Raw genomic sequence first — 16,975 nt, forward strand, 5'->3', positions numbered from 1 at the left:
GACAGAGCTCATTGAGGTTCAGAGTGATCTACAAGATGAGCAGAAGGACCACTGCCTGGCTGACCACAGCGACCTCGTCGGGAAGGGTAGTGGATATAGACACAAATGACTCTCCCACTCCTCCCTGGCCTCTGGAACCACCCTTTCCCCAGGGCCCGCCCACTCTCCATACTCACTCCCACTCCTTGCGCCGGGCCTGCGGGGTGCTCTGCATCTTGTGTGCCTCGTGGGCCTTGATGATGTCCCGCTGCTCGATGAGCCCCCCTCGCCTCCGCTTCATGACCTCTGGGCTCACAGGGAGGAAGGGGCTGGAGCCTGCATCCAGCGTGGTGCTGCCCTCCCAGCCCGGGCCCTCGCCTTCCTGCACCGGGAAGAAGTTGTCGAAGCCGGCCACCGCAGAGCGCGGGGAAGCAGGCAACATGCCCACCTCGTCGGAGGCATCGGCCTCGAGCAGGGCGCACTGCTGCGGCCGCCATGCCTCCTCATCAGGCAGAGCCAGGACGTGGCGGCGCCTGCCAGCAGCCCCGGGCTCAGGGCTCCCTCCTGTAGCCGGGCACAGGGTGGGCTCGGGCAGCCTTCGGCCTGGGCTCAGTCCACGCATCTCGGGCACCATCACAGAACATTGCTCTGCCAGGGAAAGAGTGGGCAGAGACAAAGGGTGGGGAGGAGAAGGAGGAAGAGGAGGAGGAGGGAATGAAGGATCATGGGCACGGGGAAATAGAGAAGAGAAAAAGATTAATGACACGGCCCCTCAAAGCTCAATAACGCTTCCTAGGCCTGGCCAAGAAACTGGCACATAGGCCGAGCTTGGTAAAAGATGCTAAAATCAGTAGTGTTGACTCTAAACTAGCCTGGGTACCAGATTCACAGAGTTGCAGAGTCTACGCAAAGAAGATTCACTCCTACCATGAGATTCAAGTCCAGTGCAGAAGACAGAGGTGATGTGATGACAGACACTCCTCCTCTAACGACGACTGGGCTACCACCCAAGAAACCCATTGTTAGGTGAAAATATTGCAAAGTAAACTAGCATTTAAAGTCTAAGTCACTGAACATCGAGGCCTAACAACACAGTACACTGTACAGTGAGACAAGTTTCCCACATGATTTGGGGGCTGGGAAATGAGGCTCACTCACTGCCCAGAACCATAAGAGGAACATACCAAGAGCCCTGGAAAGATCAAAATTCTAAAGATGAAGTACATTTTCTACGAAATGTATGTGGCTTTCACACCACCATTCAAAAGAGGCCATCAGTATGTACACAGGAGACAGACATTCCAGTAGCTTCTATAAGGAGGCACCGCCATCTCAGGTGGGCAGCACTGTAGCTAAATGAAAAGAATCCTCATCACACCTATTCCAGTTTCCCAGCTCCTCTGCCCTCTTGGCCACCTGACTCCCTGACCAGCACAAAGTAGACATGTCTTTTGTCTAGGTTCCTTCCTTTCTTATGATACACACAACCACCTCAACACACAGAGAACATTATAGATCCAGATGCTCTAATGACTCCCTGAAGCTGGATTCTCCTATTCCAGGCCAAGGAGAATATAGTCAGATACACTTTGGAAAGAGTGCTTGCCACATGCCAACCACCAGGTACCAAGCATCTCATAATGAGCCAGACATGGTCCATATCATACCCGTTGGGACACAGAGGAACACTGACTCTTGTCACACAGCATGATGGGCTGGGACTGATGTAAGTCTGATGTCTGTAAGTTCTCAGAGGAGGGCCACATTATGTACCCAGTGTAACCAGGAGAGTTGTATAGAAGGGCAGGACCTTGAAGCTAAGCATGGACAGATCTCTCTAGGGTAAGGACCAGGAGATGGGGGCCAGGAGATAAGGGTGGGGAGATTCATAGGTAAAAGGAAGAACATATATGCACAGAGGAGGACTCAAGGGACCCAGAGGATGTGTGTGGTGGTTTGAATGTGCTTGGCCCACGAGAAGTGGCACTATAAGGAGCTATGGCTTTGTTGGAGTAGGTGTGGCCTTGTTGGAGGAAGTGTGTCACTGTGCGGGTGGGCTTTGAGGGCTCCTTGTGACCAAACTCCTCCCATTGAGGAAGAGAGCCTCCTTCTGGCTGCCTGCAGATGCCAGTCTCTTCCTGGCTTCCTTCAGATCAAGATGCAGAACTCTTGGCATCTCCAGCACCAAGTCTGCCCACACAATGTCATGCTTCCCACCACGGATGATGGACTAAACTTCTGAAGCTGTAACCCAGCCCCAATTAAATGTTGTCCTTATAAGAGTTGCCTTGGTCATGGTGTCTCTTCACAGCAGTAAAACCCTAACTAAGAGAATGTGGAAAACACGTCTTCCATAAGCCTGGGGTCCTAATAGTCCTTTATACTTCAGAGGACCTCAGCTTTCCACCTCAAGATACTACGTTAGGTGTATAGGGATCAAAAAGGATGCTTCCCCGGTGTTCCCAGTGTGCTCCCAGTGTGGAATAGAGCCTCATCCCACACCACTTGAATGATTTGAATGCCAAGGTTCCTTTGTGCACACAGAGCACATGGGAGGGAAAATGTCCAGGCTAAGCTTAATGAGGAGGGGAAATGAAGAAGAAAATACTTTTCAAGTCTTGCCAAGACTGTCTACCTTTAGGTGGGATCTTCCACAAGTGATGTATGCACGTGGTCCTTTGGTGCTAAGAACCACCATGCACTCTGTGGTGTGGGACGAGGCTCTATCCCACACAGGGAGCACACTGGGAACACTGGGGAAGCATCCATTTGGATCCCTGCACACACCTGACCCCTAGCTATCTTCTGCGTTCCCTATTATGAGCCACAAACCAAACCGTAAACCAGAAAAGCAAAGAACATGGAATGGTTATAAATTTTAATGTTCAACCATATTATTTTATAGATGAGAAGGATAAGGTCCAAAAGTTAAAGAGACCCACCCAGGCCACACTGCTAGTAAATCAGACTTAGATTTCAAGACTGAGCTCCCATGTTTTTTTTTTTTTTTTAATCACACTCCTTGTGCTTCATGAAGCAGAATCCAGCGATGCCACGCCTATATCCTCGTCACTAATTAACAGAGTTATTGTAAGGAAAAGCCTAGTTTCCCTGCCTTTCTTTTCCATCACCTGGACTCATCTTTCCAGACATGATACCCAAGCCTTCCGGGAGCTGAGTTGAGCACTGGTCAGCAAGGTTGAGTCAAGCCAATGGGGTAGGGGGAGGGAAAATGTCCAGGCTAAGCTTAATGAGGAAGAGAAATGAAGGAGAAAATATTTTTCAAGTCTTGCCAACAGCTGGGTGGGTCCCCAGAAAGAGTGACTCATGCTCTCGCACTGTCATTCTGTCTCTGCATTTGATGGGTTTTAAATTTATCCTTTATTCCTACAATGTTTAAATGTCTCTCCCCCACCATACACATGCGTGCACCCCTCCCCTGACAGCTCCCACTCCCTCTCCAGACTTTAGCACCTCCAGCAATTCCAAGCATTCTTGGACTCTGGTCTACAGTCTCCTCCCCGCTTCTAAGCCCATTGTAGACAAGGTTCCCAGGCCACTAGCTCTCCCAGGGCAACCAGAAGCCAGGGTCTGGCTTTGTATATCTGTTTCCCAGCCATCCCCACCCCCATCCTTCCTGGATTTCCCCTTCCCTGACACTTTGCCAATCTAAATCATGCCTTTGCCAGAATTACAACAGCAATAATATGCACGACAGAGCTCTGGCTTCAACAGAATCAATTTACAAATATCAAAACATGAAATTATCTCATCTTTCCTTTAAGAATTCTTGTTAAGCAACCCTTCTATTATTGATATAAACGTTCATCATGGGAATCTGTCACCTCCACCACTGCCAAGCAGGCCAGTGCCCTGGTCTTGCTATTGTCACACTCATAGAACATCTTCCCCATGCAGCAACTCATAAGAGACAGTCTGCATCTTCTAGGAAAGGGCATTGGACTCTACCCTATTCTTAGCCCTCCCCACCCCCATCCCCAAACACTGTCTTTCCTTGAATTTCCTGAGAAGACGAATTCTGTCTTGTTTATCTGTTTAAATCAGTGCCTAGTACTGAGCTTAACATGGAATAAATGCTTAGATGGTCTTTAGAGCTGTCTCCCCAATATTCTGGTTAACCCTGACCCACCAGAACAGAGAAGGAAGCACACTTGACTTCTAATGGTTGAGTAGGACCATTTAATGGTTCTGTCCAGTGGATTGTGAATAGAAATTATGACTATATAATTATGTGAATAGAAGTTTGACTGAGAAATGGTCCTCAGAGTCTCAGACATTTGAATACTTGACCCCAAGTTAACAGCTCTGTTTGGGAGGTTTAGGAGGTAAGGCCTTATTTTACATCACTGGAGACAGACATGAAAAGGCATGCATCATTTCAAAAGTGCCCCCACTGTTTCGTGCTTGTGGTTTGAGATGTAAACTATTTTTCTTTTACGGAAAATAGACTTTTTTTTCATATACTATTGTTTGATTATGGTTTCCCCCCCACACACACACTCCTCTCAGTTCCTTCCCACATCATCTCACATACAAATTCACAAATAGGCATCTAAGGGGTAATAATACAGTAAAATACAGTGAGATAAAATGAAAACAAACCATTTGGAATAGGACCAAAAGAGCAATAATTAGAGCCAAAGAAAAGGCACAGGAAATGTATATAGATGTAGAGACACACATGTCTGTACACACAGGAATCCCATAAAAATATAAAACGGGGGCTGGCGAGGTGGCTCGGCAGGTAAGAGCACTGACTGCTCTTCCGAAGGTCCTGAGTTCAAATCCCAGCAACCACATGGTGGCTCACAACCACCTGTAATGAGATCTGACACCTTTTTCTGATGTGTCCAAAGTCAGCTACAGTGTACTTATGTATAATAATAAATAAATCTGTAGGCCAGAGCAAGCAGGGACTGAGTGAGCAGAGTTGACTGGAGCAAGCAGGGTTGACCGGAGTGAGCAGAAATCCTAAAAATTCAATCCCCAACAATCACATGAAGACTCACAACCATCTTTACAGCTACAGTGTACTCACATACCGAAAATAAATGAATAAATCTTTTAAAAAAAACCATAAAACTGGAGGCCATAATATATACACAATGGACCTGTAGGATCAAGGGGAAAAGTCTCTGACTTAACATTACAAGACAAAGAACCTCAAACAATACTGTTGAGTTCATTTTCTGTTGGCCATCTACTGCTGGACATGGGGCCTACCCCTAAGACTGGCTTCGTTTTCCTAGTAAGACTCCTTTTGACTTCCAGACACAGCTTCTATATCCACTCTACCATCATGGCTTCTTCCCCCTCTAGAACCATAGCAAATACACACCTCATTTTACTGCCTTGGTCATGGTGGTCTATCACAGAGTCAGAAAAGTAACGAACGTGAAAATGATGTGTATTGCTTCACAATTAAATGTCAGGGCGGACTTTCTAGAGCAGGGATTGACAAAGCATTTGAGGGTTTGCAGGCCATACGGTCTCTGCTTCGACTCCTCAGACTCTGCTGTTACAGCACAAAGGCAACCCCACAACAAGTAAATAAATAAATAGGCACAACCATGTACCAATAAAACTTTATTTGAGGGCTGAAGGTAAAAGTTGGTAAAGTACTTGCTGAATAAGCAAGAGGACCTAACTTTGGATCCCAGCACCTTGGTGAAAAAAGTCAGGCACAATGTGTACCCCTATAATTGTAACATCAGGGAAGTAGAGATGGAAGAGTCCCAGGAACTGGTTAGCCAGTCTAGCCAAATTGGTGAGTTCTGAGTTCAGAGAGAGATCCTGTCTCAAAAGATAGTGGGGAGGGATATCATGATGGCTTGGCAATTAAGAGTGCTTGCCTCTCTTGCAGAGACCCAGAGTTCAGTTCCCAGGACCCTAGTCCAGAAGTTAACAACTACCCACAATTCCAGTTCCAGGAGATCTGGTGCCTTTCCTGACTCTTTCTCTGTAGAAACACACACATGTGGCAAACACATATACAGACACATACACATATCTACAAATCTTAAAAATAAAGGGTGGAAAGCAATTGAGGGAAAGATCCATCATCAACTTGTGGTCTACACACACACTACTATAATCATAAAGTTTTGTATACGTTGGCAGTCCCACTGTATCTTTTGGGCGCCATCATTGTCATTCAACCTGAGCCCATAATGGAATAAATGGAGCCTGGGGAACAGAAGCCACTGCGAGCAGAGCACGTGAGAAGCTAGGTTGCTCTGTGCGGCCCTCACCCCAACTCCCTAAAGAAAGAGGATAGACGACTGCTCTGAGCTACTGGCTGGGCCAGGAGTTAATGACAGCTCTGAGGCCCCCTGTTGCTCTTCAAGTCTTGCTTCCCATTGTCCTTTCTTCTTAGTCTTTCCTGAACCATTTGGCGAGCTGGCAAAGATTGATTTAACTCTGAGGCATCTCTAGGAGGAAGGGTTCTTGCGACCCGGAAGCTCTAGATGGGCTTTTGCTCTGCTAGTGAGGACATGCTTTGGTAATGAGATAGGGGATATTCTTCTCTCTGCCCCCTACCCCTACCCCATCTAAGAATCCTGTATCACAAAGACATTATGCCAACGAGTACAGTCCTGCTTGTCCCCCACTCACCCACCTTTCCAGAATAAAAGTCAAAATAGTCATCTACAAATGAATAGTCTATTTTGTACCATTTTCCTTCTCTCCTCTCAAGAGGTTTACTTAGTACTGATGCAACTGTGATGGCCTCAGAAGCAATAGCCCTTGCATTCCCTTGGCTTATTTGGTGCCTCTCAGGCAGGTGAGCCCACCACGCTAAAGACATCCATTTATCTCTCCTTGGCTCATGGCCATCCCAGGCCCATCCACTACCACTCACCTTCTGACTCTCCCAGAGCATGTGTGTCCTTCAACTACTTTGTAAGAAATGGATATTCCAGGAAGCCTAGAAATTACATTCTCCTGAAAATTATCCAAATACCCTAAGAATTTTGAGATCAGCAATGAGGAAGACATCGCCATTATATAGACACTAAGTACCACCACTGGGAGGCAGAGGACAGAAATCAGGCTGCTGGTTCCTAGGCGTGAGCAGGGAGCCCACAAGCATCCACGGGCTGGCTCTGCACTATCCTTGACTCAGTGCTATCTGTCTCTACATGGCAGGAAGAGGACAAAGAGGACCCAACTCTCAACTATTAAAAATTAGGACCCACGGGAATGTTCCTTCACGTGCCTGAATCTCTGTTCATGGGTGTGAGTGCAGGCAGATGCCACAGCATGCATGTGGACACCAGAGGACAAGCTCCTTTTGTCTGTATCGTCCATCTTGTTAGGGATAGGTTTTCTTGGTATTCACTGCTACATATGCTAGCCTGGCTGGCCCACGGGTTTCTAGCTAGTCTCATGTCTCTACCTCACTCCCATCTCTGATAGGAGTGAGAAGATGGCAAGCTCTGATACCCAGTTTTGTGTATATTCTGGGGATCCTAACCTAAGCCCTCATTCTGTGCAGAATTCTGGGCTCACCTTGGGTGAGCACCTCCTCACCCAAGTCCTCTGTTTTCAAAAGCCATTCCTTTCCCCTAGAAACACATTATATTAAGAGCATCATGCCGTCCTGAGAGGTTAGCTTAAGTTAGTAAGAGGTGTTCCCCTGAGTGAACTGGAGCATTAAGAGTCCAAACAAGACATTATGCCACTAAACCATTCCCAGGGGTCCTGTGAAATCAACCTACTAAAACACACCCAGAGGGGAGTCCTTGACCCACCCCCAACTCTCTGCAAAGCTCCCTCCTCCCCTGGACCAGAATCAGCTTTTTTCCAATACACATTCCCCTCCATCTGTCCATGTTGTTATGGTGACTGTTTCAAGGATGGGCTAATGTCCAACAGCAATTTGACAGGCTGGTGCATTTTGAATATAAACCAACATCCAAGGAAAACACTCTGCTTCAAATCTGGAGTGTTCTCTAAGTCTTCCTGAGTCTCTATGGACAAGTAGGAGGAGTCTATGGTCTGCTGTCCAAAACTCTGGTCTTGACTACAGTTCTGTCATTTGGTAGTCAGGCAACCTCTGGCCATCTACTGCTCTAAGACCATGTTCTCACCTGCTTCAAGAACATAATGATAGAACCTGCACTTCAATGAGAGACCCTATCACAGAAAGTAAAAGCTTACTGAAGAATGGCACTCAAAGGTGTCCTCTGGCCTTCACACACATAGACAAACATTGTACTTCCACACAGCAATATAAACATACATACATACATACACACACACACACACACACACACAAAGTCTAATCAATATTACATATCTTTTTATTATGCTAGACTTGTGCAAAAAGACAATGTAATCCAGGTGGCCTTGCAAGACTGGAAGAGTCAAGGCCCTGATGTTCACAGTCATTCAGGAACCCCACTTTTGTCATTCAGTGCCCTCTGCCAGCATGTAGGCCAGGGCTGAGCCTATCTTAAAAGGCTGGACAGTAAATATCATAGGCCATGAGACCCTAGTGCAGCCACTCACTGCCTCTCAGAATGGAAGATGCTGCCATGGGCCATGCACAAGCAAATGAGCAAAGCTGTATTTCTATAAATCTTTGTTGACAAAATAATTGACCACTCCTGCTAACACCTGAGCCTGGGGGTCCAGAGTCCTCCATTAGAGGTGTTTTGGTTTTGTTTTATCCCTCCGGTTACCTCTCTGGATAACAGAAAAAAAAAATCACCTGAGAAATGCTTTGAAAAGTTACGTGCAAGGGTGGGGGTGAGTGTCACATCTTCTGTACCCTGTCAGCCAGCACTCGGTCACCTGACTCTGCTCTGATGCAGAAGAACAGAAATGTGACCTACTGTGGGCCAAGGAAGAAGGAGGGAAATATGAATAGACACTTGCAAGCTCAATGTCACTCTATTAATATTTTATAAGTAGGGTGTTGCTATGTATCCCAGACTGATAAAGTGATTCTTCTGTCTTAGCTGGGATTCAGGTACAGGTCTGAGCCACTGTGGCCAGTGCTAGCTTCACCATGATGTGGTCATGAAAGCAAATATAAATATAAGTCTTCCTGGACAGAGGAAATCTTAGGCTGAGTATCTCTTAACTCAACTGCTTGGAGTAGGAACATCTCAGAGGAGCATCTCAGGGACTTCCCGGGATACAGCTTTGCTCATTTGCTTGTGCATGGCCCATGGCAGCATCTTCCATTCTGAGAGGCAGTGAGTGGCTGCACCAGGGTCTCATGACCTATGATATTTACTGTCCAGCCTTTTAAGATAGGCTCAGCCCTGGCCTACATGCTGGCAGAGGGCACTGAATGACAAGAGCAGGGTCCCTAAATGACTGTGAACATCAGGGGCTTGACTCTTCCAGTTTTACAAGGCCACCTGGCTCACATTAGGCACTAGCCTCTGCATGTACACACTGATGCATCTTGGATACAGGACCCAAAACTTTGTCTAAGCACAACATTCCATTTGTTTCATGGATACCTGCATCCCTGAGCTAAAGGCAAACTTTCTATAACACGTTTAAACAAATGTGTGCACAAAACAGTGCTTCATGATGTAAAATTTCCCACCTGTCACATCATGTCAGTGCTGAAAGTTCTGTGGATTTTCCTAGTATTTTGGATTTTAGATTTTTAGATTACAAATTCCCAACACGAAATCAATTGCCGAAAAAGGTCATATCACAATGTATATTTATTAAGTATATTCTTATAAGCATGAAAGGGGAAAAAAGAGAAACGTAATCCTTTAATAATCAACTGATACCCCAGAAGATCCTAAATTTTGGAAAATGAGCCTTCTGAAATATAGAACATTGGTAGGTCCTGATCAGTTACACAGTCGGTTGTTCACATCATTGATGTCTCACTATAGGCCCTCTGATACCCCTCACACTAGCTCTTGAGCTATAGGAAAGTAAAGACCATAGCTGCTTGGTTCATTACCATGTCACCAGCATCCAGCACTTGGAGACCTGTGGTAAATACAAAAGAAAATCCTGAGGAGAGGAAAGGGGTGAGGGATGGTGCAAATCCACAGCAACCTCGGGCTCAGACAAGAGGACTCACTGTCTGCCAATCCAGCAGCTTCTTTCCTCCAGGTTTAGTCCCAGAAACTCTAGGGCCTCCATGTAGCGCCTTGATAGCATCCCTCCCACCCACACAGATCATGGCCATGAGAGATGGTTTCTTAGGGGAGATTTTCCTTTTTAGAAAGAAGTGAACCACTTTCTAAAGTAAAGCTGCGGGCAGCTCCAATCTCCCTAACAGGATCAGATCACAGACATGGACTTCCAAAGGCATTCGTGCAGGAGTTCTCTCTCTTGCTGAGGTTCTAAAATGTCCTCCAAAGGCTGTGTAATAAAGTATCCCTCTCAATTCCATTCCAGGTGTGGTGTCAGAATCCTTAAGAGGTGGAGCCTAGTTGGAGGAAGGGAATTTTGAGAACCCCTTCCCTCACAGAAAATGAGAAGCTTCCTCCACAAATGTGGTCCTGCTGTGATATGCTGCCTCTCCACCAGCCTAGAAGCAGCATGGCCAAGCATGTGTGGACTGAACCATTCAAAACCATGAGCCAAAGCAAACCTTTCCTCTCTCCAGGTTGATTACCTCGGACGTTTTGTTATAGGAACGCAATACTGACTAGTGCAGTCAACAGAACTCACGCGGGGAGAGATGGTGTATAGCACTACTTAGAAAAACAAGTCCAAGCCATTCAAGCATTCAAGATCCACAGCCCTCCAGTGCTTTGCATGTCAGCCAGATGTAAACCGCTGAGAAGGAGGCCATCTCTTCCAGATGTTGAGCTTCACTCTACCTGTTAGCATAGCAGGTCTTCCATCTCAGTACTAGATGACTACCCTATCTCAGAACCCAACCTTAGGCCAGCCACTTTCTCAGGAGACCAGCACATAGAAGTTATAAAGGAGGCTGCCAACTACTGTAATACTGCACATTCAGGACTTGAGAGACTGTTGCTTTGCTAGAGACTAATTAGAAAAGGGCTTGTGCCTATTGAAAGACCAATGAAATACACTATAGTATTTACCAGGGATTGCAAGAAAATTCTTGCAGTTTTTAAGAGAAGACTGAAATAAAGATTTAATCCCTCTGAACAACGATCTCCCAGAATGGTTGCTGCCACCACCACCACCTGAGAATGAAACCAGTCTGTAGAGGAGGGGAGGTTTAAGTGGCAGGGGATGGCCAGATAGCCAACCACGGGCATTTACTCTGGAAACCACCTACTGGAAACCACCAGGAATATAAGCCAATACAGCTTGCAGTTCAAAGTCGATTTGAGATAGGTTCTTCATTGCTTTCACCCCAGAGCATATTCATCAAAGAAGATCCCATATCCGGCCTCCAAAATCTAAGCTTTTAAATGTTTCTTGGCCTACAAAACCATTTCATTCTTTTGGTCACACCAGGAAGCAAATGCTTTCACACACACACACACACACACTAATCTAGGATTATCAGCTGTGGTTAATGGCCACACATAAACCTCGAGGATTCATTTTTACATTAAATTATTGGAGTTAGAATTCTAGCTCTAACACTCCTCGGACTAATAGACAACTAACTCATCTGAAATTGGATCAAGTTCACCTGGGCAAACAGGAAGTTTTAGGTGGGAAAGTGAGTGTTACGGCTGGGTTCTATAGAAAGGACTTTTTATCAAGCAGAGACAACCCCCTCACCATAATCATCAGCATTAAAAGGTAGCTCCTATTTACTGAGTTTTGACCTCATGATACCCAGTGTCTTTTCAGGAGACTTGAACAGTAGATTCTTTAATTTTTTTCATTTAATTATTGGAGGGGAAAAACTTGTGAGAAAGCTACTATTATTAACTCAGCTTTACAAATGAACAGACTGAGACTTTAAAAGGGGGGAAGCAATTTCTCCAAATATAAGCGCTCACAGCCATCAATCCAGATCTGGCTGGCTCTGGATGCCCTGCTGTAATCTACCACACCATGCTGGGCACTAAGACTGGCAGTGAGAACTTTTTTTTTAGTTCTAAAACACTCAGGCGGGACCAGAGAGTCTTGCTGATGTATAGGTGATTGTATAGGTGATTGTATAGGTGATTGTATAGGGCAATCACAAAAAGAAGCTCTGAGAATGCCCACTCAGGTGTGGGAGACGAGGAACAGGTTGTCCCATGTCATCCTGTCAGTTCCAGATGGGATTCAGGTGACAGCTCTTCTCTGGGGTGAAACTAGGAGCCAATGACAAAATGAGTCCTAATATCTCCCCCCACACACACACCCCCATCTTCTCTCCAGGCCCCTGGATTCTATCTTACCATCGTCTACCTCTAGCTCCAGCTGCCAGGGTCTTTACACCACCCTCTAACTGTTCCTAAATCCTCATTGTCTTCATCACATTCTTCTACAAAAGTATCCTATAATTATGATACCCTGTTGTATCAATCCTCAAATTAGGACAACTAACCTGCAGGGAGGGGGGTGGGTGGGACTGTTTTCTGATTTGCCAATTGGAATATAAGAAATGCCCTGTTTAATTATAAAAATTAATACATAATGAGTTATGTTAAAAAAATTTCCTTGGCTGGAAATATATAACTAAGGCAGGCATGGTGGAGATTTCCTACAATCCCAGCACTTGTGAGGTAGAGGCAGGTAGATCAGGAATTCAAGGATACTCTTGGCTCTCTGTTGAGTTTGAAACTAGCTTGGGCGACGTGAGACTATGTCTCAGTCTACTGTTGTTCAACCAAACTTCAGTCCTCAAGGCCAGGCTCCTCGTTAGATGTGAGGTGAAAATTACTTAAGTAAATTGGCACCCTCTAAGGTGCCAGCATTCCAGGGACTCTTGATAGCCAGGCAGTGTGATTCTAAGAGGTGAGACGTGAAGGAAGCCTCTGCTAGCCCATGTAAGAAAGACATGTTATAAAAGAGCTGCTACTCCCTACCACATGTCTTTTGAGAAATTTTAGCATGTTTTTTTTCCTATAGAGAAATCCTTGGGGTGTCTTCAATCTATAGAATTATAGATAACAAGGACATTCTGTTGTGAGAAGCCCTCCCCTATCATATAAATTATAAACTAGCTCCTTTTGAGTCAAGCACCAGGCAGGCTTTACAAGCCTTGCTAGCTACTCTTCACAATAATCTAATAGCTTTTTCTAAATGAATGGAAGCCTTCGCTCAATCAGCCAGTCATTTATTTATGTGACACATTTATAACGAGTATTGTTCTAGCACCAGGGCTAAGAACAAAAACAGTTAACAGGGTCTGACATGACAATATGATTAGTGCTTCAGAGAGAAAAAAAGAATAAGGTGCCTACAGGACTTCAGGGAGTTGAGGCGACTTCCTGGAGGAGAGGACAATAAGGCTGAGAACTCCATGTTATATACAAATCAGCAAGGCAGAGAGGGTGGGAGTTGGAGTGGGTTGTAATTGGAATACTGTATCTGGGGTTGTCTTCATTGACATGATAGTATTGGTACATATTTGGAGGAGGGGAATATGTGTGTGAGATCACCAAGAGAGCAGAAAGGCCATGCAATGCCTCACTAGAGTGAGAGAACAGGCCTCGAGACATCCTGAACAGGTCTGATGTCAGTGTGGCTGGGATAGAAGTAGCAGAAGATGGATGACGTCAAAGCTGACATGTACAGGGAGATCATGGAAGGGCTATACCTGCTGCTCTGATAAAGGCTGCCAGGAAGTTTTATCAATTGACACTGTTCTTGGCTGCTGCTGAAGATAGAAGGAAAGAGAAGTGAAGAAGAGGCAGAAAATTTGTCTTCCCTTTCTTTTCTACAGCAGTGATAAAATACCCTGATGAAAGCAACTTAAGGGAGAAAGGACTTTCTGGGTTCTTAGTTCCAGGTTGTAGTCCATGATAGCAGCAATGTCACAGAAGCAGGAGTTTGAAAGAGCTGGTCACAGTACATCCATAGCCAGAAAAGAAAAACAACAACAACAACGAGTGCTAGTATTTAACTAGCTTTCTCCTTTTTATTCAGTCCTGGAGCCTAGGGAATTGTGCTGCCCATAGTGGTCTGGTCTTCCCATACCAATTAACATAATTAAGTTATTGTCACAGTTATTGTCAGAAACCTTTCTCCCAAGTGATTCTAGTTTGTGTCAAATTGTCATTTAAAAAAAAAACTAATCATCACAAAGAACAGTTGACAACCTTCAGCTATGCAGCCAAGTGTGCTTGCTTCCTCTCTAGAGCCATAGGTAGCCTTGCAAAGAGGTCTGACCCACAAGCGCTCAGCATGTTCCCAGGGGAAAATGAGGCCCATCAGGACCAGGAATGACAGAGAGAGAGAAGATGTAGTCAATCCTACTCATGTGGCCCTGAAGCTGCTCTGTATTCAGCATATACCTCCTCCTCAAGGAGAAGTATGGCTCTCTTTCCAGCTGTTCAGAAGGAACTCTTAGACACAAGCAAGGAATTTGGACTGATGCACTAGGAAACTGTAGGCATGAAATAGCAAGTAGGTGCATTGAGCAGCTGATGCCATAGAGGAGAGACCCCAGTATTCACAGATGGGGGTCACCTATACAGAAGTCACAGTCAGCCTGAAGTTTTCCCCCAGAGGCTCTACAAGACAGATGCCCCAGCCCAACACCTGGCTAAAAGAAATCCTGAAGAAAAAAGTAAAAAGAAAGAAATAGAAGATATAATGGTAGTCAATGTGTACCTTGTCAAGGGAATGCTAAATTGGGGCTTAACTAGATCTTTGGATACAACTAAAGAAAAGAAAACCACGAATTTGGAATGAATAAGCTGTTTTCTATTAAAGTGGTTTGGGACTCAGAAATTGAATAAGGTTCTAGAAATAATGAAAGCTATATTTCTATAACCCTCAACGTCTGTGTGAATTCAAATCTTCACAGGGATATATCACTGAATGGAATGCTGATGTAGCCTAGAACTAAAGCAAATTAAATTCCATATTCTTTATGAATCATCTGTACTATATACACTCTCTGAAAGTCACAAATGAAAGCTTTTAAATTCCCCCAAGGCTCATTTCATAGGGCCTCTCCTCCAGTTTCTGCATTGATAATTCCAGTCACCATAGCATGGATAACCTTGGCTTTATGCTAAGCAATGGTACCTATGACATCATGGTTCAGTGTAGTTGTTGATTTTTGTAGTAAAGTCCTTTTCCTCACCAGTGAAAATCATCAATCGAGTACTACCATGTGGGGAGTGCCCAAGGTACCCATCTTAGGAAAGGTCAAAGTAACTTTTGTCAGTCACAACCTGAGGTGTTGCTATGGTTTCAGTGTTTATCCCCTAGTTTCATGTGTTAGAACCTTAATTCCTCTAAACTGGGGTCAGGAGGGGGAGTTTCATGGGAAGTGTTTGGGTCAGAGGTGGATCCTTGTGACTGGACTAGTGCCCTTCTTGTGGGAGTCAATGAACTGTCCTAGAGCTAGAGCCCTGTCATAAGAGAAGATGTTGCTAAGCAAGGCAGCTCCGTGTGTTTTGTTTCTTTCTCATGTGGCTATTTGCCCTTGCTTTCTACCACAGGTTAACACAGCATGAACTCTTCTCCTGAAGCCAAATAGATACTGGTGTCGTGGTCTTAGACTTCTCAAACCTTCCACACTGTTAGCCTATGTATATGTATAAATGACCCTATCTCGGTTCCAGCATATAACAGTAGACTAAGTCAGGAGTTCATGCTGAACGAGAGGTGGAGGGCATGGAAGATCTGCCCAGCTATCTATTGCCCCAGCTCCTGCACCAGTCAGTTTTACAGTGTTCCCTGCACAGTCCCTCCGGCTGGGTTTGAAGACGTCTGTTGACAGAATCCCCCTGCCCTCAAGGTAGCTAGTCTAAGTTTAGTTAGCCCTAGTACCATGCTGGTTCTTATTCACAACTGAAACGGACAGGCATTGACACAGAAATCAATGGACCAGGGGGAAAGGCAATCCATTCCCCTCTGGCCACCCTGGAGAACTAGAAAGAGAAGATGTCTTCCACAGTAGAAACAATGAAGAGAACCCGAAACTCCACACATCTCCTGCCAGAATAGCTCTCCCCTGAAATGACACTGTGTCTCCCAGTTGACTCACAGGAGCTTGAGGGGTTTATGGATCCTCCTTCTGCCTTTTTTTCCTTTAAAAAAAAATAACTTTGTGCTTCCTTCACTGTGAAAAGCTAATTGTAACTTTCCTGCCATCCATTCCTGGCTGCCTTGAGTTATTTTAGGAAGAAAGAATAACTCCCACAACTTTAAGGAAGGGCAGAAAGGTCACAGTACTGAGCGGAATCCTCAGAAGCCTGGGAGATAGACAGGAGGGAGCTCCCACCTGCAGCTGGCTCAGGCAACCTCTGGCCCTTTGATGGGGGGAGGAGGATGTTTAAGGGTGGCCTAGAGAGGTGCTCGGCTAATTGAAGTGAAAGTCTGGGAAGCCTCTGCTCCATTATAACCATCTGTCCTTCCGAAATGTGAGACAGAACAGAGTTGCTACAGTGAGAGATGAGCCAGGCCCGGGAAGCCAGAGTAATGCTGGGGTCCTTATGGAAGCCTGGGTCTCCCATAGCAAGGACAAAGAAGGACAGCATCCCTCACACAGTCTCCCCGGCAGAGTCCATCCTATGTGTCAAACACACTCTCTGGTCCTTCTTCTCACTCTGGCTCTGCACTGACCAGCTGGATATCCTTAGATAATTTAACTAGACCATATGTTTTCTCATGCATAATATGGGACAACTGTCTTTTCCTCGATAGTTTATGTATTTTTTATTTATTTATAAAAATGTTTTTTGAATAAAATATATAACTAAATATAAATAAAATATATTTTAAAATGCTTGTATTGGATTGGACTTATGATATTTCAGCCATTGTCAATGTTTTGATTTGAAAATTTAATAAACACATTAAAACTGAAAAAAATGTTTTTTGCTTCCAATGATTTATTTTGAGGATTATCTTAGATGAAGTATGAGAAGTCACTTCCTAAGAT

The 16,975-nt window shown here is 45.1% G+C and overlaps 1 protein-coding gene across 8 annotated transcripts in view; it reads right to left on the reverse strand.

Moving 5' to 3' along the window:
* The window catches only part of Cacna1e (calcium voltage-gated channel subunit alpha1 E), a 486,129-nt gene that overhangs the window by 399,636 nt on the left and 69,518 nt on the right, over positions 1-16,975 (reverse strand). For 7 of the 8 annotated variants that reach the window (XM_029476841.1, XM_029476834.1, XM_029476850.1 and 4 more), the window contains exon 2: positions 177-627. The exons of the other annotated variant lie outside the window; for it this stretch is intronic. In XM_029476841.1, the coding sequence (XP_029332701.1) occupies positions 177-613 (437 nt within the window). In that variant the 5' untranslated portion in view covers positions 614-627. The remainder of the gene's footprint in view (positions 1-176; positions 628-16,975) is intronic. 8 annotated transcript variants of the gene reach the window in all.

This window comes from Mus caroli, chromosome 1, assembly GCF_900094665.2.
Source record: "Mus caroli chromosome 1, CAROLI_EIJ_v1.1, whole genome shotgun sequence".
Lineage (NCBI taxonomy): Eukaryota > Metazoa > Chordata > Mammalia > Rodentia > Muridae > Mus > Mus caroli.